The 27,448-nt window shown below is 40.0% G+C and overlaps 1 protein-coding gene across 1 annotated transcript in view; it reads left to right on the forward strand.

Moving 5' to 3' along the window:
- The window catches only part of LOC109098352 (parathyroid hormone 2 receptor-like), an 80,151-nt gene that overhangs the window by 12,689 nt on the left and 40,014 nt on the right, over window positions 1-27,448 (forward strand). The window contains exons 6-7 of the mRNA XM_042731113.1: window positions 263-449; window positions 25,237-25,390. Of these exons, the coding sequence (XP_042587047.1) occupies window positions 263-449; window positions 25,237-25,390 (341 nt within the window). The remainder of the gene's footprint in view (window positions 1-262; window positions 450-25,236; window positions 25,391-27,448) is intronic.

A 27,448-nucleotide genomic window follows, 5' to 3' on the forward strand; every position in this document is an offset into this window, starting at 1 on the left:
ATTGAATGGGTACACTAAATACAAATATAGTACACCATCACATTAAGTGACATACAGTTAGTCAGTGACTGAAAGCTACATTGGATATATAAATATTGTCTTTAGTGTAGCAGCATTTTAACATTATATAGAGACAATGTAAGCACATTACTTAGTGTAAACCATTTTTTTCTCATTTCCTTAAATGCATGTTATTTTTTGAGGTCTACCATCTTTTTAATTCTCTGCCTAACAAGCCTTGTGTATTTCTGTGTTTCTTCAGGCGTCTCCACTGCACCAGGAACTACATTCACATGCACCTGTTTGTTTCCTTCATGCTGCGTGCCATCAGCATCTTTGTGAAGGATCACGTTGTGCACACTAGTGCTGGGCTGCAGGAATTTGACGCTGTGCTTATGAATAACTTCACTAATGCTGTGGATGTGGCACCAGTGGACACTTCACAGTATGTGAGTCAAGCGCTATCTCATCTTAGATGTATTTCATCAAATATTTATCAAGTACCTCATGTGGCTACATTTCAGATTATGACATCAATATTTATATTAGGGTTGGGTGATAGTTTACAATGAAATATTACGTATAATCAATGAGTATTTAGAACTTAGTGTTTTTCTTTTCAGTTTTTCTTTTTTTTTAAATAAAAAAATCCTTTTTTAAATAATATAAATTGTTTAATTATTCTGACTTTAATAAAAGGGTTTCTTTTAATTTAGATGAATTTAATTTAATTTAAAAGTAACTGCTAAATGCTAAAAGTGTTACATAATGTTTTTTGTGCAAAACATTGTTACCAATTAGCAAGTTAGCAAATACTATTTTTAACTATCAGACATATTTAATCTGATAATTTTAAATGGAATAATTAAACTCAATGATTTAGCGTAATCAAATATTTCAAGTTCTTCATAAAATGGATGAGTACAAAATAAAAATTCACCCATTACTATGATTACCTCAAATTTGTGAGTTTTGCCATCTTATGCAGGTTTAAAGTTGTTTTTCCTTTAATTTGTTTAGTTCAATATTAATTTATTAGTAACCCCTATATATTCAACTACATTTATTCTATCAATATTCAAGATAGTTAGCTTGAACAGTACAGTGTTAAACAAGCCTGGAAGAGCGGAAATTGAAAGAGGTCAAGTTGGGTCTGGGTGAGGTCTGACTCCAATTCTGATTATGGCGGAGAATAAATATTTTAATGCTAGTGTAAGGTTATGCCCCATCTTGACAACTTGTTGGGCTGAAATTGCTGGAAGAAATGCCAAAGCTTTTGTCAGAAATGTCAGAGGTTACTGGATTGCAAGAAGCTGTAAGTGCTCACAGTCTCATCCTGTGTAGTGTCATACTCTTACCGGAAGGCTTTTGTTTCATACCATCTCCAATCTCCACTCCAAAGCTTGTATATGTCTGAGTGTTTTATTATACTGTACGCCTACCACATGGCCAGCCTCTACAATCCTTGCATAGAGGTTAAAAAAGCTCACTTGTCCCCATTTGCTGTCTTTTGGGTGGGAAATGATTATCCATTCCCACCTACGCTCAGGCTTGAACTGTATCGGTGCCCATTCCGGGCAATGCTGAGACTCAATGACTGTGCCCTCAGCTTTTTCTTCAAACAGCTGCATTGCAGGAGATAAGTGCTTTGAAGCCAATATGTGAGGGAGGATTTTGCAACCAGTTGTTGAGCATCCACACTATAGCTGCAACGCTTATGTTAGGTGCAAACAATGTGTCTTCAGACATCAAAGGCACAACTGTTGTGCTTTGATCCATTTGTTTACCTATAATATGGAGCAACTTACTTAAGTGTGTTGCGTGTTCTATAGGTCAGTCAGCCAACATGTTAAATGTACATCAATGGGTTGCTATTAATCTCAAATTTCGTATTTCAAGAAACATGCAGGAAATTTCCTACCGTTTCATTTTCTTCAGTGGAACAGTATGACAGCAGAACCAACTTAGTGGCAAATACTTGCTTTTTATATATGCTTTCTGCATTATATTATGAATCTTTGCAAAGATTGTTCATTTGTTTTTCTTCTTTTTAAAGCCAAGCAGCATATTATTATTATAACTTTTATTTTTATTATTACTACTACTACTGACAATACTGACAAATTAGTTCATACTGTATACTGAATACAGTTTATTCCCATGATATAGTCCATGCAATTTTTTGTACAAGATGTTTTTAGTAGAGAAGAGATTTTTTGGGTTAAGTATTGAAGGAAAAAAAGTTCAATATAAGTATTATATTATGACAGAAAAACAAATACAATTAAAGTAACCAATATAGTGAATACAGTGTTGTGCTTTTAATTTAAACAAAATGTTTTCTAAAGACTGTCCCAGTAAGCTAATGCCTATGCTTGGTGTAAAATTTTGATACTACATTGTGGGTGGATTTAGAATGGCTCATGGTGCTTTTGCATAATAATTTAATGTTATTTTTGGTCTTAAATTATTAACATTGTATGACCAAGTCTGCCATGACAGAAATTATGATACTAGATTACTTTATTTTCAACCCATTATGCTTCCCTCATTATTGTGTGAATAGAAGGGTAGACTGCCCTTTTTTCCACTCGTAGCATTCAGTATTTTTCATTATTTATAATAACTGGGATCTGCATTGAGTAGCAAGAATAGGAAATTGTCCATTCATTCATTACTCAAATTGTGCAGTTTTTGAGTTATTTAAAGATGATGATTTAAAGAGATCTTAAAGGGTTTCAGTAACTAGTGCTGTTTCAGTCACTGTTTTTGTTGACTTTTAGGTCCAGTTTTTTCCAGAAGTACCTTGTTGACGGATGATTTCATTTGATTTCTATAACATTTTTACTTCTATAGAAGCCTCCCTACCTGCTTCACTGTGGTGGTCTGCAGTAGGCATTATGTTTTCAATCAGTACTGTGAAAAGAGGGCAGAGATGTCTTGGAGTACATTGTCAGCAGAGAGGCAGGGAAAAGACAGAACAAAAGTTTAGGTGTTCAGGTGAGCTGTCCAGATCCTCCAGGTGTATTGGTAACATAATCTGCACCTTGCTTTTCTCCAGCACCTCTTTGATCATCTGTCAGAAGCTGTGAAGCTCTCACGGTTACCCCTAGTTTCTGCCACTTTCATGTGTCTGGAGTTGATGCGTCTGTTATTTGTGGGTTGTTGCATTACTGAGTCCCAGACGCACTCCTTTGGGAAAAAAAGTAAGAACAAAAGGGAACAGAGAGTGATAGTTAACTAATATAAGACAAGACTGTGTATCATTTATTAACCTCATGTCATTCCAAGCCTTGCTTCTGTGAAAAATAAAATAAGATGTTTAGCAGGATATTCATGCTGCTCTTTTACACAAGGGATGTCAAGTTGTAAATAGACATAAAAATAGTATATGACTTACATACTGAATTCCATGTCTTCAAAGCCATACAAGCGTTTGATGGAATTTAATTCTTCCTTTCCACCATAGCTCTCTGATCTTATTTAAGCATACTTAAACGTACCACATCAAACTGAATAATTTCACTTTTATTACACATACAAAGTAATCACATTCTGAAAAAAAACATCCTTTTGTGTTCTTTGAAAGATAGTCATACAAGTTTGGAACAATGTAAGAATAAATAAAAGAGGACTAGGGCTGTTCCCTAAAAAAAAAAAAAAAAAAAAAAAAACGTAACAGATTAAAACCACCAACATCACATTCTCACTCAAAAGCGGCAATGTTTGCCTCTCTGTCTGTTCGGGCTGAATATGGAGCTCATGTTGGCAAAGACACTGTAATTATAGCTGCTTTGGCATATTATAGGCACTAATTACAGTTTATTCAAATCACTTGTGACAGATAATGTTTTGATGAGTCAAGAAATGATGCACTACATTCATAGTTATTTGTGGTAAATTGAAACGCAGATATTGAAACCATTGATGGCCTTCTTCACAGAATCAGACTAACATTTTTGTGTTATGAATACGGTTGTGTGGAAAAAGAAAAAGAACAGAAAACAGTGTTTTATACAGTGTGTAAATCAGAAAGAAGAAACAATGAGGTCGAATGGAGACTTTTATGTTGCTTGTAATTTTTTCTCCTGGCAAATACTCCAGTCATCACACATCTCCTTTAGACTTTCTGTGGAAATCTCAAACAGTGTCACAAATTATGCTCAGATTTGCAAAGATATCAGTCTGCTATCAAAAGTCGTCAGTTTCAATATATACTTTTCCTCAAATTTCAAACTTAACTAAAACACCATTAAAGTCTTAAGTTATGTGAGCTAGTATACATAATTTTATAGTTTGATTCTCTTGTTTGTCAACAGTCTGAATTTATGTCTATTTGTACTTTTCCTAAGGAATATTATGGGAACCATCTGAGACTGAATGTAAATAGCAGCTATGAAAGAGAAACATCTGAGCAATGAAATTCAAAACTGATAATACTTATTACTTTTACCTCTCATATAATATATACCTCACATATTTGGATATACATTACCTTTCAAAGGTTTGGAGTTTTTAAGTATCACTTCGATACTGCATTTATTTGGTCAGAAATACAGTAAAACAGTAACATTGGGAAATATTTCAATTTAAAATAGCTATTTTCTGTACTAATTTCTTAAAACTAACTGGCCATTCTTATCCAACAATCATATTTATATTCCTGTATCCACAGTTAAAGTGTGGAGTGAAAGCTGAGCTAAAAAGACACGCCTTAAAGTTCGATCAGTCGTTGCTGTAGCAGACATCACTATTATTGATCATACTTGGTATTAAGGATTTCAAGAAACTCCTAATCCCAGGCATTATAAACTATAGTAGGGAACTCATCCTGCACAATTTGTGCTCAATGATACCTTAAATACTGCAGCTTGTGTGCTATTAACTTTCTACGTGATCAGACTTACGATTATCACCTGCTGGGTGACAAAACAAGTTTGGAAATCCCATAAACTTACAATGAAGGGACCAATCCATATCTATCTACATATATATATATACTAGTGGTCGACCGTCATTTTTTTGTTTTTGTTTTTTTTGACAGCCGATGCTGATGCCGATATCAGCAAGGTGGCCAATAGCTGATATAAAGCCTGTATATTTTTTTAATTTATTTAAATTAATATTTAAGAAATTTTAAAACATTTGACAATGGATTAAAAAATAAATGTGTAAAATAAACAAATTTATACTTCAGATGATAAAGTATTTTTTACAAATAAATAAATATTTAATAAAAATATAATTAAAAAGTACGTAAACACTGTAACCAACAGGGCATTCAGTATTCTGGGAAGTTTGTGTGCACTGGGAATCATATTTTTCAAATAAAGTCAGGGTAACACTCATTTTACATACAGCACACAGAGAAAATGACATGAATATGACAGTGGACAAATGCATAAAGTGCAGCATAATTTGAAATCATGACTTTAAAGTTTAAAGCATTCAATTTGCACGGACCGACCATCACACAGAGAACACTTGATCATGCTGGATAAAAACACACTCTTCACAAGATCTCACAGCTGGATTCCACTAAGTTTGCAAGGTTTGTGAAAATAAATGCTCAATATTCATTTAAAGAGTTGTTTAAATTATATAAATGTGTATTTGCTTAATGCTGAAGGCAAAGGAGAAAGTATTATATTGTTTGCCTTTCTATTACTTATAATATAAAAGCAATCGTTATACTTTTTGTATACATTAATTCCTTTGTTTAACTGTTCTATCTGATTATTAGACAGACTTCTATCTGTATTAGACAGAACTGTTAACGTTTTTGTTCTTGATACTTGCTAGAAGTGCATATATGTTTTGATCTGTTATTTTATTGATCATTTGCTTGAGTGATTTTGTGTTGCGCAGATTTCTAGGCACAAAATTGGCAAAAAGTAACGAGAGGAGGCAGTGCTTCTGTGATTGACTAATTACGCTGCTACCCACTAACACTCACCTGTCATGTCTATAGCGGTTCCACAAATCAGCCTGAATGGGTCAGGCTTGGTAATGGATGGACTAATTACAAAGTAAACAACTCACCTACTTGTACATCACCACTTTCGGTCACGTTCAAATAAAAATGAACAGATTATCAGGGAGTGAGTTGGTCTGAGTTACCACTCAGCTCTGTTAAATTAAAACTGCACTTCTGTGTTTACCAAACATTTGTGGACTATTAGTGGAACAACAGTCGTAATAGATGAGAGCTGCATGAAATAGTTTTGTTGCTGTATTATATTTGAAGCAACATACATGTAATATTACTAGATTAGACTTTGATGTAATTTGGTTTTAATAAATATGTTATTATGATAGTTGAACTATTGCTTGTTATAGACTAATAGTTGTTTATAACAGGCACGTCCATTGTTGCAACAGAAGTGACTGTTGCAAATGCATTTTTCCTTTGTGTCAGTAATAGAACAGGGCAGCAGTTACTTTCATTGACTCATTCATTGATGTCAAAGCATCCAGTGTAGACAGAATGGCTGATTTGAAAGGGGTCTTGAATTGAGAAACCAAAATTCCCTTGATCTTTTGTTATATAAGAGGTCATTGTACTATAAAAACATCCTGTAAATTTCAGAACTGAGAACTTTTTCATTAGTCTAGAAACAGCTTATATTGAAGCCAGTCTGCCAAAATGACAGCTTTTGGAAAGTTATACTCTTGTGACGTAATAGTGTGATGCACCACCTCAAATCAACTTACGATAGAGTTCATGTGTGATTCATGAAACATTCGTATGCTGGCAATCTCATCGTACGAATGATCGTATGCTGATAAATGTGGCAGCAGAAAACAATTGTCACTTCAAAATCACGCCCCTAAAAACACCTTGATTTAGAAGCCTTGTCTCCAGAGTTTTAACGACACAGAGAAACGAAACCCGGCCAAAAAGAGGAAGTAATCTAATGAAAGAGAAATCGAGCTTACTCCAAAAACACCCGTTAACCTTGTAATTGCAAACAATTAGGCTACATTAATTTATGTAATTTATGCATATATTAAAATACTGATAAATATAAACATTATAGCCATTTCCCTCACTCTACAACAAATATTTAAATTTAACGGTATTCATAACAGAACAAGAATGAAAAATAACGAGTTAGAAAATTATATATAAAATTATATATTATTGGGCTCACCTGTCTCATACCACAAGAATCCAAATGTTTCCATTTTTGCCATATTTGTAACATTTGGTTGCTTAACTATTATTCATTATATAGCCTAAACAAGACTATACTCATGTTCTAATATCTGTGTAAAATACTTCAGATGCGCGTTAGTTTGGGCGCTGCATGCTGATTTTACAGCGGACCTTTTAAAAGAAACAGTGTTACTTTTTTGTTTGGTTGACGGCATTTTAGTTTGATGATGAATGGCTGAAATGTCAGGCAACGCAATTACTAATTGTGACGAGTGGGACTGGGCCGAGAGCCGTGGGAACGGAGAGAGGAAATGATAATCCAGGACACCTGCGCCACTCACCGGTCTTGAATCCCACGGTGGGGCTCCAGAAGGATAAAAGGCCTGGTCCTCTCTCGTCTTGCGCTGTCGTCACTCCTCCTTTTATCCTTCCAGAGCTACTCCGTGGTATATGAGACCGGTGAATGGCGCAGGTGTCATACATTATCACTTACTCCACCGGCCTCACTCCATTCCCACGGCTTTCGGCCCCGCCCCATTCGTCACAATAATGTTGTTTGTGTGTGTGTGAGGCGTCTGTGCGATCAGATGGATTAAATCAAATAAAGATGTAAAGAAAATAAATAAAATGCATTGAGAGTGCCACAAAAACAAGCGTAGCCTGTACTTGTTGTACAGTTTTTTTTTCTTTTGTTATTCTGTTAATTATATTATAGCCTATTATATATTTTGTGTGGTCCTATTTATTTTATTCCTTTTATAGACTTAATATAGTCCTTCGGTTAAGGCATTAAACTGAGGTCCTGACTCTCTGTGGTCACTAAAAATCCCATGACACTTCTCGTAAAGAGTAGGGGTGTATCCCCAGTGTCCTGACCAAATTCCCTCCACTGGGCTTTGTCAATCATGGTCTCCTAATAATCCCCGTCCACTGAATTGGCTCTATCTCTCTCTCCTCTCCACCTGTAGCTGGTGTGTGGTGAGCGCACTGGTGCTGTTGTACTGTGGCTGCTGTTGCGTCATCCAGGTGGATGTTGCACACTGGTGGCGGAATGAGGAGAGACCCCCCTCATTATAAAGCGTTTTTGGTGTACAGCAATACACATTAAAGCGCTATATAAATACCTCATTCATGCCTCATTCATTCATTCATTCATTCATTCATAATTCCTGTTTTTCTCTGTTCACAGAAGCGCTGCAGGTGCATGATGCAATGATTGAATCCTCAAGGTCTGTTGTTTACACTGCTATTCGCACATATAAATCTAAAGGCCTGTATAAAAAAAATCAGAGTGAAACAACCTTATTCTAATCTTACTGGTTAACGATCGATTAATGAACTTCGTCTGACAGTCAGGAAAATAACATAAATTAACAAAATGCTATCATTCTACAATTCTCCACCAGATTTACTATGCTGCACACAAGTCCAGGTAACTCAAAAACTTGCATACAGGAGCTGAGACCAGACGTAAGATTTCATCGTAGCCACTGCTCATATTCATATTGATGAATTCCAAGTTTTGAGTTGAAACAACCGTACGCCCAATTTTCTATCGTATGTTCGTTTCATAAATGAGGCCCACTATGTGGTGCCACGTTGTGGACAAACAGTGTTTGCTTTGCCTTCCTTCTGATCCCAACATTAGGAAAGAGTGAAGGAACTATTTTTAATGAAGATCCAGACAGCGCCAGTAAGAACTTGGTCCTTTGTTCACTTCATTGTACTGCAGATTCTTCTACAAACAAGGCACAATTCAATGCGGGATTTTCAAAAAGATTGAAACTGAAAGACGATGCTGTGCAGACTATATTTGATCTGAAAGTAATGTCGTAACACAAGTGTGAGTAACTCTTTTCATTACGTGGTCACTATTGCTTTGTCTCTTCTTACAAATCGTTTGATGTATTGAGTTATTTTTGCATTTTTGACTTAAATCACAAAACTATTAGCCATCAATAACATTTAGTGTTACTTCTGAGTCTACAATCTGCCACTCCTATTCAAACAGAGCATTCTGTTGAGGGGGGTTAAAACAGGACAGTAAATAGCTTATTACTTCTGAATTATGTTTTTTTTTATGTAAAAATCTTGATAACATCATAAAAAGACCTCAGAGAACAGTACAAAATAAAAAACAAAGGCAGTTCATGACCCCTTTAATGGGTTCTATTAGTTTCTAAAGCACCTTTTGGTTCCCATGTCTTTAATGCATATATTGTGTAAAGCTATAGATGTGCATACTGTAGATCCCAGCCCTTCAGAATTTCAATAGATTTTTGTTGTTGTTGTGCAAACCCACAATTTAACATTATGCAATTGCTAGTGACCAGACAGAGAATAACTGAAATGTCACCTAACAGACAGTTGAAACTAGGGCTGAACGATTTTGGAAAATAATCTAATTGGGATTTATTTTTACCAATATTGCGATTGCGATTTAATATGCAATTATTTTTTAAAGCTTTTTATGTTCTGTATAATTCAACAAAAACAAAGCTAAAAATCACTGTATAGTATGACCAACGCAATATTAGATAGATTAAACAGAAATGTTCTTTTCTGTAGACCAGGCCTATGGTACGATGAAATTAGGTGATGCATGAATTGATATGAATTACATTTTTTATTAAACAACTACAATTACAGTAGTATATTGACTGATTTGTTGAGCTTCCAACCTTGTAAGCATGTAATAATTATGACAACATACAGCACTGAAAAATAAGCCTGGTGTAAACATTAATATCCAAATCACACAAACTGAAGACGATTGCAGAAATATAAAAACTAATCTGTTGCTTTACCACACTACTTTAGGTAATTCAAAGTCACTGTAATAAACATATGTAAACATGTGGACTGTACTTTTTAAACACAGTCTGTTAACTTTAGACCAGTGATTCTCAAACTTTTTTGGTCGCGCCAAATAATTTCACTAAACATTAGGAAAAATCAATGCTTTTTTAATTAAAAAAACCTACAGGGAAAAAAACACTTGCATCACTTGAAAAACTGAAAAATAGCATAGAGAGAATAACTGTTATTATTATTATTCTCTCTTTTATTTATTTATTTATTTATTATGGGTTTCATGCTGTCCGCTAAGGCATAGGACACACACAGGCTTTCCTCCTCAACAATGACATTAAACACTGTGTCTACACCGGACATGAGTGGCAAAACCCATTTTAATCAGTGACATTAAACTAATGCCTTGTTCTCTTTATGACGTACTGACACAAAGTTAAATGATTTGCAACGGTCGCTTTGTTGGGTCCAGTGTACAGTAGAGCTGTTGCGGTGCGACGCAACAACTGTAGTGTCCGGTATAGACACAGTGAGTGAAGCCAAGAGGAAGATACCCCGCGTCATATTTTTTGCATTTAGCGTTCGAATGACCAGCACCTGCCTGGGTCTGTGCAACGTCATCTATGGCTTTTCTCTTTCCTTTCACTAACCAATCCACCATCTCCCACCATCTCCCAAGTTAAGTCCTTTGGCTGTTTACCATTTTATTTTATTTTTCTGCTGATGACCCAACTCTCTAACCATTAGGCCACGACTTCCCCCAATAATTTTCCCCCCAATGCTTTAGAAAGACTTTAAATAAATAAATAAGAATATATATATATATATATATATATATATATATATATATATATATATATATATATATATATATATATATAACCTTATTATATATATTATTTTAAGGTTGAAGTCATCAGTGATGAAATGCATCGTAACACTGTTACTGCTTGAGTAATTTCAATATGCCGTTTTAAAGTATGTTCATATTATATATGCTTTCATATCATACACCTCTTTACTCTTGAATGTCACGTGACTGAGTGTAATCACAGCCTCTGAAATTGAAAAATCACGTTTTTTCATGTCCAAATATTATTGCAAAAGTAAATAATCGTTCAGGCCTAGTTGAAACTAGATGAACACACTAAAAAGAGATTTAGTACACATGTATTTTGGCACAGAATTAAAGATGATTCAATCACTTCTCTCTTTGGATTTGTTTTCTCCTTGGCTCCACTTCCAGTAAATATATTATGTCAGGTGGGGTTAACAACAGTGGAGGGTGGGAGGGGTCCAAGCCTGACAGCATTTGGCCGCATTTTTTTTTTCAGGATTCTAATGAATAGAAAGTTCAAAGGAACAGTATTGATTTGAAATAGAAGTCTTTTGTAACATTAGAAATTTCTGTACTGTCACTTTCAATCAATTTAATGCATCCTCACTGAATAGAAGCATTAATTTCTTTAAAAAAGACCTGACCCCAAACTGTTGAATGATAGTGTAAATAACTTCTACTCAAAATAAACTTGGCTCATTGTCCCTACAGATTCAGATTTTTTCATAGGGGCAAAACAATCCTACAGGCACAGACACATAATTTTGGCAGATCCAGGCACGTTGCAGAGGTTAGAGAGGTTTGAGAGATGCAACACTAGACAAACCAACTGGCCTAGTCTTTAACTTGACTCATCTTCTACTGTCTGCTTCTGAAGTGTCCAAGAGTCCTACTCCAATTCCTAAACTTTTTCAGGTGAAGATTGAACTGTGCCACAGGTAACAATTTCCAAGCAGCTTCCTGTGCTATAGCTACTTTACTTTTCCCTTCTTCACTCCTTTCACTGTTATCTGTCTGTTCAACAGTGAGTGCAACAGTGCAACATTTATTAACAGTGAATTTATTAATTAGATTATTTTTTTACACTGATTGTGTCTGGGATTGATGTCTGATCCACTTAGTAACTTCAGTGATACTCACATTAGACTTCTATTGATAATATAAAACCTTTTGTCTGGTCTTTAGTGATAGTGTGCTTTCTTTAACTTTGAAGTTTGATTTATTTATAAGTTACAATAAAAATTTACTTTTTTTAGTTTAGCGCAGTGCATTTTTTTGACATTAGATTTTTTTTCTGGCATAGCAGAAAACTCTCAAATACTCAAATTCTTCACATCAAACTCACAAACAAAAATAATTTATTTCTTGCCAAAAGTTTCCATACAAATGTTTTTTTTTTTGAAGGATAATAAAGCATTAAGAACATTTTGTGTAGCTTTGATCTGTTACAGCTGGCTGTTGTTCTTTTAATACCTTTAATCCACAATTGTTTGGTAACTATTTGAATTCTTCATACAGTAAAATCTAAATTTACTTTTTTAGTTCAGTGTGGTCAGGTTTTTTTACATTAATTTCTTCACTTTATGCCAAACCCCCAAACAAAAACAATTTATTACATGCCAAGAGTTTCCATTCAGCACTTTAGAAACACATTACATCCTTTAGCAAAATCGAAAGACATTGAATTTTCAGAACAATTTGATTATCTAGCCAAATCTTTATATGATCAGTTAATTCGTAGAGAATATATACAAATAAATCAAATGTGTTCTTTTGATTTTCATCAAAAAGCACCCCAGATTGGACTTCCGGTAGCGTGCGAACACTGATGGCAGCGTGAGAGAAATGCTCTCCCGACAAACACTTCAAAAAACCCCTAATTATTTAAATATTCTCAAAAAATTGATATAAAACATCACAATGGAATGCAGGGCAGGGATGGAAACAAGGGCGAAACAAAAGAAAGCTCCAGGTCGCCAAGAAAAGACTGGAGAAGAAACTGGTGAAACAGAGCCGACAGCTAGCCGCCATGATAACGCTTAGGGGGAAATTAGCCTTGAAAAGATTCTTGTAGAGTTGCAAGAAATCAGGAAGGAAAATAATGAAAAACTAGCAGACATCAAGGAGGATTTAAACACTACAAACAAGAGAATTAAAGAAGCAGAGGATCGTATCGCAGAAGGCGAGGAACAAATTCAACAGACTGTAGAGGTGGTGTCCGAACTGCTGAAACTTCAGGCTCAGCTTGAAGCGAAGTTAACGGATCAAGAAGGCAGGTCGAGGCGGGATAACATCCGAATATACGGAATCCCAGAGAGTAGCGAAAATGGCTCATTGACTATCAAGTTCATTGAAGAATTGCTGAAAAATGGACTTGATCTCGACCCAACGATGGACCTCCATATTCAGAGGTCTAATAGAGCTTTAGCGCCAAAACCAACGGACAGTGCGACACCACGCTCCGTCATTGCTAAATTCCTGAGCTTCAGAACGAAAGAAGAGATCCGTATCCAGCGAAACTCCGGGTGTTCTATGAAGGCGAGACAGTGCTCTATAATTCTGCTGAAGAGGTGACAAAAGACATGAAGGACAGAGGCCTTCAGGTGGACATCATCAGACCACAACAGATGCCACTGGAATGCCTTCAGCACCGAGCTTGGTCAACGAAGAGGGGGCGAGGCAGTCAAGTTGAAACTAATACAACTCCGGACTATGTGGAGCGACTGAAAACTTTCAGACGAAAATAATAAGAAACTGAGCTCGCACACTGATCGGTTGAACTGATGTAAATGACAGGGTAATTACAGATCTGCATATCACAGGTCAGACGATGCATTCCTTTTAAAACTTTAAGGATAAACCTAAGCAGTACTAAACGGAAAGAATGGTAGCCCTTTTTAAGTTCTGGTTAATCATTTGGTGTTGGGGGATCTCAAAACTGAACCACAAGGTGTTAATTTATGACATTGTGCCAGCGAGGGCCCTCACTCCAGTTTGCAGGTTTGAGATTTTTCCCTCAGAGCCAAATCTCCATTCAGGCTTGATTAAGATCCATAGACTAGGGATCTCGTTTGTGGAAGTCACTTTATGTGATAAAAATTGTTCTTGTTCATGTTTTTGTTTTTCTTTTATATTGTTCGAAGCTGTGTTGTTCTGTTACAGGGGAAATGGAAGTACAGTTATGTTCTGTATGGAAGTGTTAATAACTACATAGTACATGAGTGGCTTAGATTATGTGTTTAAATTAGTAACATACAATATAAATGTCCACAATCCTGTTAAGAGAACTAGAAAATTATCAAAATTAAAAAAAGCTCAGACCATTTAGATCAGACGGAACACTCTAAATTAACACAAAATGGATTTAAATATACATTTTCATCATCACATCCTTCTGGTAGAAAAAGGGGAGTGGCTATTTTAATAATGAACAAGCTTAGGTATGACCATCAGACTGAAATTAAAGATAAAGAAGGGCATTATATTTTAATTAAAGGATAAATTGAAGGGGCTCCAGTTACATTTCTTAATGTTTATGTCCCCCCAGGTAGCAAATTTAAGTTTTATCAAAAAGTCTTTGATATGATCTAAACTGAGACACAAGGAACCTTAATTTGCGGTGGAGACTTTAATATAATTCTTAACTCGAAAATGGATACCTCTACATTGACAGAGAAACCGATAACTTCTACAGCAAAGAAATTAGATAGACCTTTGGAAGGATTTTTTTCCTAAAGGACGAGATTTTACTCATTACTTGCATGCACACTCAAAATACTCGAGAATAGACTATCTATTTATATTTAGAAAAGATAGACATAAGATAAATAAATGTACCATAGGAACAATGGACCTCTCCGATCATGCACCAGTATATGCCTCAGTGAGTTTAAATAAAATTCATATTAATACATTATGGAGACTAAATTCTAGTATTCTGAACAATGAGCAGTTTATAGAACGGATGAAAACTGAAATGAAACACTATTTAGAGGAAAATCTAAGCAGTAGCAGTACTGTGGGATGCTTGTAATGCTGTCTTGAGAGGAAAAATAATTGTAGAAACAGCATTAGCTAAGAAACTGAGACAAGAGAAGCTCATTAAATTACAAGTAAAACTAAAAGAGCTGGAAGGGGAACATAAAAGTACACAAGCCCACAGATCAGGTCTAATGCAAGAGATTGGAAAAGTTCAAGAAGGAATTGCTAGGTAAATAATGTGGAAATAGAAAAGAATCTCACATTTCTGAAACAGCGTTATTATGAAGCTGGGAGTAAATCATTAAAACTTCTGGCTTGTAAGCTCCGTAAACAACAACCTGACAACACGATTTATAAAATTAGAGACCCTAAAACGAGAAAGATTCAATATAGATTAAAAGAAATCCATGAACAATTTGAAAAGTTCTATAAGAAACTATATACAGAAAATACATCTATACCAGAAATGGATATAAAGGCATTTCTAAGTTCTTTAAAATTACCCAAATTAACAGAAGAACAAAATGAAAGTTTGATAAAGGATATAACTTAACAAGAATTACTGACAGAGATCGCTAAATTAAAATTAAATAAATCAACCGGTACAGATGGGTTTACGGCTGAATAGTATAAGAAATTCAAGGAACAGCTCGCCCCATCCTTCTTCCAGCCTGTAATGCTACAGGGATTAATGGTATAAGAAATGAAGGAGACATTTTCTGAAGCTGGGAGTAAATCATTAAAACTCTGTAAACACAATATGACGGATCGCGAGTTATGAAGCGCCGCCCTATGTAAACATTATCTGGCATTCCTCCGTTCTGAACACAGATTTAACTTTAAATAATAAATTTTACCCTAAAGGACATGCCTTTTTGTTTGGGACAATAATATTTAATTGGCAGTTTCCAAATTTCTATAAAAAAACTATTTTTTACAGTGTGTGAAATTCATACATTTCATGGAAGGGAGATTCCTATTTCATGGAATGAGGCAATCATTTCTCCTATTCCTAAAGAAGGAAAAGATAAAATCGGTTGCACTTCTTATAGGCCCATCTCGGTTTTAAATGTTGATTATAAGTTATATACAGCAATATTGACTAGGAAAATAGAACACTTACTTCCAGAGCTGATTCATAATGATCAGACAGGGTTCATTCAACAAAGACAAACACAGGACGATGTTAGACGTACACTACACATAATGAAACACATTCAAGAGAATAACATGCCAGCAATGATACTGCGTCTGGATGCCGAAAAAGCCTTTGATTCAGTCAGATGGTCATACCTATATAGAGTACTAGAAAAATTTGGTTTTCACGAAAACATTATTAAAGCCATACAGTTAATATATTCAAGACCACGAGCAAGAATTAAAGTAAACGGGAGTTTGTCTAATTTCTGCAATCTGGAAAAAGGAACGAGACAGGGGTGTCCTCTTTCCCCCCTCCTTTTTGCTCTCTATATTGAGCCCCTTAGTCAATGGATAAGACAAAACCATTATATTACTGGGATAAAGATAGGTGAAGATGAACATAAAATTGCGTTATTCGCAGACGATGTTATGATATACTTGAGAGACCCGGTAATATCATTTACAAATCTTATGTCAACGCTAGATAAATTTGGCCCTTTATCAGGATACAGACTAAATGTGCAAAAAACACAGGTCAATTTTATTCCATCAGAAGAAATAAGGACAAAATATAGGAATAATTATAATGAAGAGGTAATAAAATATTTGGGAATGTACCTGCCAAAAGATACTGACACCCTGTTAGATGTAAATTATAGACATTTAAATAGTAAGCTACGAGCAGATATCCAGAGGTGGAGTGCTATCCCTTTTTTGAATTTGGGGGAGAGAGTGGAAATTATCAAAATAAATATGCTCCCGAGGCTTTTATATCTTTTTCAGTCACTCTCAGTAAAGATTTCAGATGAACAATTTAAAGATTGGGACAAATGGATTTTAAGGTTTATTTGGGAAGGTAAAAAATCCAGAATTCAATATAAAACACTCCAGATACCTAAAGAGAAGGGAGGCTTGGCCCTCCCCTCCCTAAAAGATTATTATACAGTATAGCTGCCCAATTAATACCCATAGATGGCTGGTTTAACCCAAGCTACGAAGCTAGATGGAAGCAAATTGAACTTTCCCTTTTCTCAGAAATACCAGTTCAAGCAGTAATTGCAGATGACAACCTATTAAGGGCCCATATAAGTAAAGAACATCCGTGGATTACTACTACACTAGAAATATGGGCCACAGTAATCAAAAAATGTGAACTGAAAGACACTCTGAAAATACTGAGGTGGGTGCATATGACACAGAGTTTACACCTAATACTTTAGATGAAGTGTTTAAGAAATGGATTAAGAAAGGAGTTCCCTTTCAGTCGGTCACTCTCGACGCCACGTCGGTGACCGACGAAAATGGGATATCGCTTCGATAGACCAATTTACTTCGAGTGTAAACTAAACGAGCCAATGCATATTGGCATGCAATTATTGCATCCAGCTGCCGCTGATCACAGCGTGAGTATAATAAGGCAGCAGGTGCAATGCATACCAGCTTTTCGCTTCGGAGCCGAGCGTTAGTTTCGTTCTGCTCAACTGTGTCTGCTGTGAACTACGAGTTCAGCACGCTCTCGGAAGCTTCGTGTGTTGGCGAGACGGCGCTTCAGCGGTGGTCATTCCAGCGTCGAGTGGATTGCACACTTCAGGCTGCACTACCCCCTGTCGTGTTGCAAGCGGCCAATTCCCCTGTGCGCCTCAGCACTAAAAGAGCATTTCCTAAAAAGCAAATTTCTGTAAAAGAGCTTCATGGATGCGTCTTTGTAAAGATGACGGATCGTCCTTATAAGGATGCCGTATCACCCGTGCGTTTCTGGGTGCGGTCGTTACCTGGCAACGGGTGATGGTCACGATTGCTGCCTCACGTGTCTGGGCAAACACGCTGAGGTAGCTTTCGTGGATGAGTCATCTTCTCTCTGCGGGAAGATGACCGTCTCGGAGCTGCGAACCAGGCTCTGCTTCCTTCAAAAAAGGGGGCGGAGTCCCGTTGCCGCTGCCGCGATTTGGGGCTCGTTCTGGCGGCCGACAGACGAAAACCATTTCCAGCAGTAGCACGGGTGGTTTGAGGATTATAGTGGTGGCAAACCCCGCAGGGAACCAACCCTCTGGGGACCATCACTCCTCTTGCATCTCCGATCCAGAGGAGTAACCCACGGAACGCGCTGGGCCCTCTTCAAAGAGCGTACCAGTGGTATCCAGTGGGCCTCCCCCTGACCAGATGTCGATCTCAGCATCGGAGGGAGAGTTGTCAGATGAAGATTCAGCTGTGCTGCTGCCCTCTGGGATGGTGGTGGAGCCTGAATTGGATCCGGAGATGACAGCTATGCTTTCCCGGGCCGCCGAGAGGGTAGGGCTCGAGTGGAAATCTCCACCGCGTCCCGAGCCCTCGAGGCAGGATGATTGGTTTCTCAAGGTGGCGCGCGCTGGTTTTCAGCGCCCCACCCTGGTGCCTTTCTTCCCGGAAGTGCATGACGAGCTCACCAGGTCGTGGATGGCACCTTTTACTGCCAGAAACTGGCTGGTGGGCTCCTCCTCCCTCACCACCCTCGATGGCAGTGCAGCGAAGGGGTATTCGGTGATTCCCCCAGTGGAGCGGGCGGTAGCGATGCAAGTGTGTCCTAAGTCTGCCTCCTGCTGGCGGGGAGACCCGGTGCTTCTTTCCCGGGCCTATAGGCATTCGTCTGGTCTAACCGGCGGTGCCTATATGGCTTGCGGGAAAGCTGCTTCTGCCTTACATGCTGTGGCGTTACTGCAGGTGCACCAGGCCAAGGCACTGAAGCACCTGCACGAGGGTGGTTACGATCCAGAAGTTCTGAAAACTTGGAACTGCCACTGGCCTCGCGCTCCGAGCGACGAAGGTCACCGTGCATTCTCTGGGTCGTGCGATGTCCACGCTTGTGGTCCAGGAGCGCCATCTCTGGCTGAGTCTGGTTGTAATGAGGGACGCCGACAAAGATCAGTTCCTTAATACCTGTGTCCCAGACCGGCCTCTTCGGTGATGTGGTCGAGAACCTGGCCCAGCAGTTCTTGGCTGCACGGGAGCAGACTGAGGCGGTCCAACCTTCTGCCCGGCGGGCAGCTGCTGCCTCCACCCGTCCGCCGGTTGCAACGCCCCAGCCTGCTCGTCACCGAGGGCGGCCCCCTGCGTCCACCCGCTCCCGCGCCGCATCCGCAGCAGCCTCCAGCAAGTGGCGCTGTAGAGCTGGGCGTAGGCAGGCCGCCCCACCCGTTCTGGCCCCCATCAAACCTGGCGGTGAACGGAAGAGCAAGAGGCCCCGGGACGGGTGGCCCAGAGAGAGGTAGCCGCTTTCTGGGGGATGGTGAAAGCACCTCTCCCTCCCCTGGAGGAGGGCCAGGGGAGAATCTGGAAATCTCGACGAGAGAGCGGTTTTTCTCTGTCTCTGGGTCCCAGGAGGGCACGGAGAGTTGCGGACGGCCAAAACACCGGACCTCACTCATCCTCCTCCTTCGCCAGATGGCAGCAGCGGGCGGTTCGAGAGGGTAGAGAAAGGAGCTATTAGAGAGGCGTCTGAGAGATGGTGGGATCAGGTGAGCCCTGCACCCCACACTCGCACCACACTCAGGCCTGCTCACAAGCCGCCCGAGATGGGTCCCTGTGTTCCACCTCGCTGCCCCACTGCGGGTACGGCTGTGGTTCCGCTGGTCCCGCTTGTACGGTTTCTAAGCGCCTGGTCAGCGCTACCCAGCCCGTCTCGCTGGCTCCTGTGGATCATCAGCCTCGGCTATGCGATTCAGTTCGCCCGGCGTCCCCCCAAGTTCAGCGGTATCCGCTTCACTACAGTGAAAGCGTCCGATGCCCCTGTTCTGCGGGAAGAGATCGCAGTCTTACTGGCGAAAGACGCGATAGAGCCGGTCCCTCCAGCCGATATGAGGACGGGGTTTTACAGCCCCTACTTCATTGTACCCAAGAAAGGCGGTGGGTTACGACCGATCTTGGATCTGCGAGTTTTGAACCGGGCCCTTCATCGGCTACCGTTCAAGATGTTGACGCAGAAACGCATCTTCGGGTGCGTCCGTCCCCGAGATTGGTTTGCAGCGATCGACCTGAAGGACGCGTACTTTCATGTGTCGATCCTTCCTCGCCACAGACCTTTTCTGCGGTTTGCGTCTGAAGGACAGGCATATCAGTACAAGGTCCTGCCCTTCGGGCTGTCCCTGTCTCCCCGTGTCTTCACGAAAGTCACGGAGGCGGCTCTTGTTCCCCTCAGAGAGCAGGGTGTTCAGATTCTCAACTATCTAGACGATTGGCTGATAATAGCACAATCTCGGGATCAGTTGTGCGAACACAGGGACCTGGTGCTCTGGCACCTCAGCCTGTTGGGCCTTCGGGTCAACTGGGAAAAGAGCAAACTCTTGCCAACGCAGAGGATCTCTTTTCTCGGTATGGAGTTGGATTCGGTCGAACAGACAGCACGCCTCATAGAGGAACGTGCGCGGTCGGTGCTAGCCTGCTTGAATACATTCAAGAGCAGGATAGCGGTCCCACTGAAACTCTTTCAGAGGCTCTTTGGGCATATGGCGGCTGCAGCGGTACTTACACCGCTCGGCCTGTTACATATGAGACCGCTCCAGCACTGGCTTTATGGCTGAGTGCCGAATTGTGCGTGGAAGTGCGGCACTCACCGGGTCCATGTTACACCGGCCTGTTGCCAAACCCTCACCCCGTGGTCAGATCTTGCGTTTCTCAGGGCAGGGGTGCCCCTAGAGCAGATCTCCAGGCATGCTGTGGTTTACACGGATGCCTCCACCACCGGCTGGGGGGCCACGTACAACGGGCATGCAGTCTCAGGGGTTTGGACGGGCCTGCAGCTGCAGTGGCACATCAGTTGCCTAGAGTTGTTAGCAGTGCACCTTGCCTTGAAGCATCTCAAAGGTCACTTATGAGGCAAGCATGTGCTGGTCTGAACGGACAACACAGCGACCGTTGCGTACATCAACCGACAAGGTGGTCTGCGCTCCCGTCGCATGTCACAACTCGCCCGCCACCTCCTCCTTTGGAGTCAGAAGGTTCTGAGGTCTCTTCGTGCCATTCACATTCCAGGCCTGTTCAACCGTACAGCCGAGCTGTCTCGAGCAATGCTCCCAGGAGAATGGCGACTCCATCCCCTGATGGTCCAGCTGATTTGGAGACGGTTCGGAGCCGCTCAGGTAGACCTGTTTGCTTCTCCAGAGACCGCTCACTGCCAGTTGTTCTACCTCCCTGACCGAGGGAACTCTCGGCAGGGATGCACTGGCACACAGCTGGCCGCGGGGCCTACGCAAGTATGCGTTTCCCCCAGTGAGCCTTCTTGCACAGACACTGTGCAAAGTCCGGGAGGACAAGGAGCAAGTCTTGCTAGTGGCGCCATATTGGCCCACGCGGACCTGGTTCCCCGAACTAGTGCTCCTCGCGACAGCACCTCCTTGGCCGATTCCTCTGAGGAAGGATCTACTGACTCAGAGACGGGGCACCATTTGGCACCCGCGTCCAGACCTTTGGAAACTCCATGTCTGGTCCCTGGACGGGACGCGGAGGTTCTAGGTGACCTGCCCCAGGAGGTAGTGAACACCATCACTTCGGCAAGAGCACCGTCTACGAGACACGCTTACGCCTTGAAGTGGGACCTGTTCGTCGAGTGGTGTTCTTCTCGCCGAGAAGACCCCCGAAGATGCCCGATTGCGGTTGTGCTTTCCTTTCTGCAGCAAGGGCTGGAGCGAAGGCTGTCTCCCTCCACCCTCAAAGTCCAGGTTGCCGCTATTGCTGCGTACCATGACCCCGTGAATGGGAAAGTCTTTAGGTAAGCATGACCTCGTCATCAGGTTCCTTAGAGGGGCCGGGAGGTTAAAATCCTTCCCGGCCCCCTTCCATACCCTCTTGGGACCTGACTCTGGTACTGAAATCACTACAGCAGGGCCCATTCGAGCCTTTGCATTCAGTCGAGCCAAAGTTTCTTTCATTGAAAACTCTGCTCCTGCTTGCACTGGCCTCTATCAAGAGGGTAGGGGACATGCATGCATTTTCTGTCGACGATTCGTGCCTAGAGTTTGGGCCGGCTGACTCCCAGGTAATCCTGAGGCCCCGGCCCGGCTACGTGCCCAAGGTTCCCACTACACCCTTCAAAGACCAAGTGGTGGACCTGCAAGTGCTGCCCCTGGAGGAGGCAGACCCAGCCCTAGCTTTGCTCTGTCCCGTCCGAGCATTGAGATGCTACGTAGACCGGACACAAAGCTTCAGGACCTCAGACCAGCTCTTTGTCTGTTACGGAGGCTGGCAGAAGGGGAATGCCGTCTCTAAGCAGAGGATGGCCCGCTGGATTGTGGATGCCATAGCCCTGGCTTATCAGGCACAGGGTGTGCCCTGCCCGTTCAGGTTGTGAGCTCACTCAACAAGAAGTGTTGCATCCTCCTGGGCGCTGGCTCGTGGCACCTCGCTGACAGATTTTTGTAGAGCTGCGGGCTGGGCGACCCCTAACACGTTCGCTAGGTTCTATAGCCTTCGTGTAGAGCCGGTATCCTCCTGTGTTCTCACCTCAAACGGGTAGTGGCACCGAGAGGCCCCGGTTAGTGTCGGCTTGCTAAAACTGCTCCAGAGTGTCCGTACTGTAGACCCTGTTGAGATCCTCCATCACCCTAGGCAGCTGGACGCGGCGGAACGTCCGGCGCCAGGCCTTCATGATGAATCCGTGAGAGCCATGGAAGGCTGGGTTCCATATTGAGACCTAAGCGTTACTCGTATGCGTATAGTCCACGGTATAGCCTTAGAGCCCGTGTTTCCCCGGCAGACTTCTGCCTTTCCAGGAGGGTTTGAATCACCTCAAATTTTTCCATATACACCTAAACGGATGCTATATGTGTATTTGCTCCCGAGACCTCCTTCGGGAAGGATGGAGCCTCCGCAGCGTCCCTGTTCCAAGTGGAACGGGTACGTTTTCCCAGTGTTATCCAGTCTCACCCAGTGAGGTAGTGCTTTGACAATGGTGAGTGGAGCTACTTGTTCCGAGCCCCGGCCTACACCTAATAGGGGCGCAGGCGGCTCGCACAGGGCACTGGAAGGGGCAGCACCCATGGCGCTTTGGTAGGGATCCCATTTTCGTCGGTCACCGACGTGGCGTCGAGAGTGACCGACTGAAAGGGAACGTCTCGGTTACGTATGGTAACCCTCGTTCCCTGAAGGAGGGGAATGGAGACGCCACGTCCCATCGCCATGGTTGCTGTACCACCGCTGAGCCGCCGGGTCTCCGGCTCGACTCCTCAGCGAAAACCTGGTATGCATTGTACCTGCTGCCTTATTATACTCACGCTGTGATCAGCGGCAGCTGGATGCAATTTTTGCATGCCAATGTGCATTGGCTCGTTTAGTTTACACTCGAAGTAGATTGGTCTATCGAAGCGATATCCCATTTTCGTCGGTCACCGACGTGGCGTCTCCGTTCCCTCCTTCAGGGAACGAGGGTTACCATACGTAACCGAGACGTTACAGCATATTATTCTATCACAAATAATAATATTTTCTTAACCTTTCAAGAATTTAAGAATCGGTTCGAGTTGGGTAATCATGACTTATTTAGATACTTTCAAATAAGACACCACTTTAACACAACAGTGCATAAGAAGGGGATTTTGGGAACAAAATGAATTTGTGAAGATACTCTTGTCTGCATTTAAGGCTATTACAACTAATGAGGTTGTTTCTAAATTTTATCATTGTCTACAAAACCACAGACCAGAATCCACTTCTTATGTCAAAAGAAAATGGGAGAAACAAGGAGACATGTCTATAACGGAAGAGGCTTGGTTAAAAACATGTAAATCCCAATGGAAAACCAAAATGTAATTCGATTTTTTATTTCACCAGCTCAAAAATGTTATAGTGAAATAGGATCAGGATGTTGGAGAGACTGTAATTCAGAAGTAGCCAATCATCACCATATATTTTGGGCGTGTCCAGTCATTCACACATTTTGGAAAGATGTACACAGGACATTAGAGGCTATATTAAGGATCAAAATTCCATTTCAATTTCATGTCTTATATTTGGGTAATCTGGACTTGCATAAAACCAATTATATATACCTATGGAGAATATAATTTTTTATTATAATTTATATTAATTATTAATTATATATATATATATATTTTTTTTTTGTATCCTTGTGTTGGTTTTCAACCTTTTTTTTAATTTTCAAAAAAAAAAATTAAAAAAAAAACAGCACCCCAGATTTATCATTATTAACACATCATCCACCTAACCCAGAGTACCCAGTGTACATAGGAAGTCTTTCAATACTCCTTGAAAAAGATCCCAGGCTTCATGACTTCTTGAGTTTGCCTGAGAGAATACCAAGAGTGCGTGGGGGATGTATACATCCCTTTGGGCTTTGATTCTGAGATATTGTCAGAGTAAAACAACCTTATAATTGTGCCTGATATTAAAGAGAGAAATAGTCATCCTAAGTAAGCTTTGATAATGTTTTGATGTGGGATGTGAAATCCATTTTAATTCAGTTCATTGGTTTGGAAATGCTTTATGGCCATTAACCACACACGTCTGTCATGGTAGTGAGCTAATAGCTTCATTAAAGTGCAGCTCTCTTACTATAGCATACAGCCACTCAGCTGACTGTAGTGAAAGGTTGTCATTTAGTCACACTTCTACTGTCCCAAAGACTGCTTCTGTCATTTTACACTGACAATGTGTCATTTTAAAAGAAGATAGTAAGCTAATTATTCTAAGAGTATTCATGATGTGGGCACTTTTGTAGAATATAACAGAGTGGACTTAAAGGTGACAGTTCACATTTTCTTTCATATGTGGAGCACAAAAGAAGATTTTTTTGGTCCATACAGTGAAAGTCATTGGGGTCCAATTCTAAAGGTGAAACATTCTTTATAATATCTTCTTTTATGTTCCACAGAAGGTCATACAGGCTTAGAAAAAGGCAAGTAAACTGAATTTTCATTTTTGGGTAAGATATCCCTTTATTTAAATAAAACCTTTTTGTCTCTGAATCTGTGTGATCATGTACTGATGAAGTGTGTTTAAACAAATAAGAGTACATTAGAGAGTCTTTGGTTAGGTCAGATGGGGTCCTATCTGTAGGACCCCATGTGATTGTACTAATTTATACCAAATCAGCAAACCAAACAAAGGCATATTGGTTTGTTTTGCTCTTCTGTCTTATGTGAGTCTGAACTGAGGCATCTCAATAGAAGACTGTTTATCTTGGTTCCCTCCAACTGAGAGTAGGAAATATGTTTGTCTATGGAAAGAAAAAAAAAATGCTTCCCAGCCACTATATGTTCAATCAAAACTGCCATGTTGTGATATGAGTGTTGACTTTTTCTGCTCCGCTCTTCATTTTTAGATGGGTTGTAAAGTGACTGTCTTGCTGTTCATCTATTTCCTGGCTACAAACTACTACTGGATCCTGGTGGAGGGCTTGTACCTGCACAGTCTCATCTTCATGGCCTTCTTGTCTGACTCTAAGTACCTGTGGGGCTTCACTTTGATCGGGTGGGGTGAGTATATCATGGTAGTGATTGTCCTGGAAGAGGCAATTTGTGAATATTCCCGCTTCTGTTGGGTTTGTAACATTTCTTGAGAAATGAAATGTTGCTGCTGGTGTTTATTTATTTATTTATTTATTTTGTTTGTTTATGTTTGTTTTTTCAAGGATAGCTGCATGACATGTAATTGTACTCTCCTCAAAGAACAAGGCCAATAGTTTTTCGATTCATATTTTCATTTTTGACTGCCTATAGCTGGCTGCTATTATATAATAACTATTGTGTGCATGTGAATGAGAGAGATACTGTAACAAATATACATTAGCACATGTTGAAAACAGTTGGAATGCTTTTTTTCTGGATTCCTTTGTGCATACAAATTTCAATAACAGCATTTATATTTACTCTCACTTTTGACGAGTTCAATGTGCCCTTGCTAATTTCTTTCGAAGAAAAAAAAATATTGAACCCAAATGGAATCACATTGTAATACACAGTAATACAAATCACACAGGAAACACAATTTACTGAGCTGACTGTGAAAACCCATAGAGAGCCAACAATGAGGAACCTGGTGGAACAAAGAGAGGTGTATACTGAGAAGAGATGAATAGAGAGGAAGGAAACCACAGGCAGGAAGTACATAGAATAGCTTCAAAAAACAAAAGAGTCACTCTAATTGACCATATGAATTATGATCTGTACTTGACAAATACTGGACAGAGAGTTCAGTTCAGTACAGTATTGCCTTGTTTTTTGTTGTTTTTTTTTAAGTAGTGTTTTTTTTGTTATGTATTATGTTTTTTTTTTTTGTGGTGGAGTTCTTCTCTCCCTGCTGCTAGTAGAAGTAACTCCAAGCAAAATTAACCTGCAGAGATATTGAGCCACTTGAGTGCCATGGAATGTTCACACTGCCCTTAAACCTGTGGCTTAAAAAGAAATGTGAGGCTTTATAAATACATATTGTACATCTAAAGAATCATGTAGAATCAAACGATCTTCCTTTGTGGAACTTTGATAAACAAGCTTTTGGGTTTCAGCAGTGTGTTTATAATAGCTAAATTTGTAATCAGTTTAGCAAATTCTAATAGTATTAATGTGAGAATTGGCTGGTGATAATTGTGTTATCGGAAAAAAACGCAGCAATTACATTATAAAATAAGTTTGATCTGTTTGGCAAAATAAATAGTTTGTTCTGTCTGTTCTGCATTCTGATGCCTCCACATAATATATATATAAAAAAATGTGTTAATAAGAAAATAATAACTTAAAGCTCTACTATGTTATTTGTGTGGATAATAATGTAGTATATAGGAGTTTAACTGCTGGAAACTATATTGTAAGTTCTGCAGTGTGACAGGCTAAGCTCAATGTAAAAATTTAATTGTATTGTAATTATTGCACATGCAGTTTACATGACCTTGTATTGTTTTGTGTGCTATTAAGAATTCATGTCATACTGCACAAGCATTCCTAATAAACTAGTAAATGCAAAAAGTAGATTAAAAGGGGTGAAAATATAAAAAAAAAAAAAAATTGTGACCAGTCCCATCATCTTTTTTTTTAGATTGTATTATTATTTGTCATACTTTTATCTTTTTGAAAATATTTATATTGAAGTATTTAGCCTCAAATATCCTTATGCATTTAGATGGTAGATTTACTGTAAGTCTGCTAATTGTCATAAATTGTTGCTCTTACACATTCCTTTGCTGAAAAAGATAAAAACATTAAGCAAATGATCAATTGAGAGTTTTTTTTAATTAGAGGTTTAATAAGCCCTGAATATCCAACATATTTTACGACCAATTAGTGCGTATTTTACGAGGTGGCTAATTCGTACGTACGACCTCACTCGTATGATTTTGTACGATTTGTCTAGACCCCAGTGATGGGTAGGTTTAGGGGCGGTGCTAGGTGTAGGTCATTTGTATAAATTTATATGAATTGTGCAACTCGTAATATACGTATGATTTAGCGAAAATTGCATGCATTTGTACGATTGAGGTCGTACGTATTCAAACGAATTAGCCACCTCATAAAATATGTACGAATTCCTGTGAGATCGGG

The sequence above is a fragment of the Cyprinus carpio genome, chromosome B9, assembly GCF_018340385.1.
Source record: "Cyprinus carpio isolate SPL01 chromosome B9, ASM1834038v1, whole genome shotgun sequence".
NCBI classification, from domain to species: domain Eukaryota; kingdom Metazoa; phylum Chordata; class Actinopteri; order Cypriniformes; family Cyprinidae; genus Cyprinus; species Cyprinus carpio.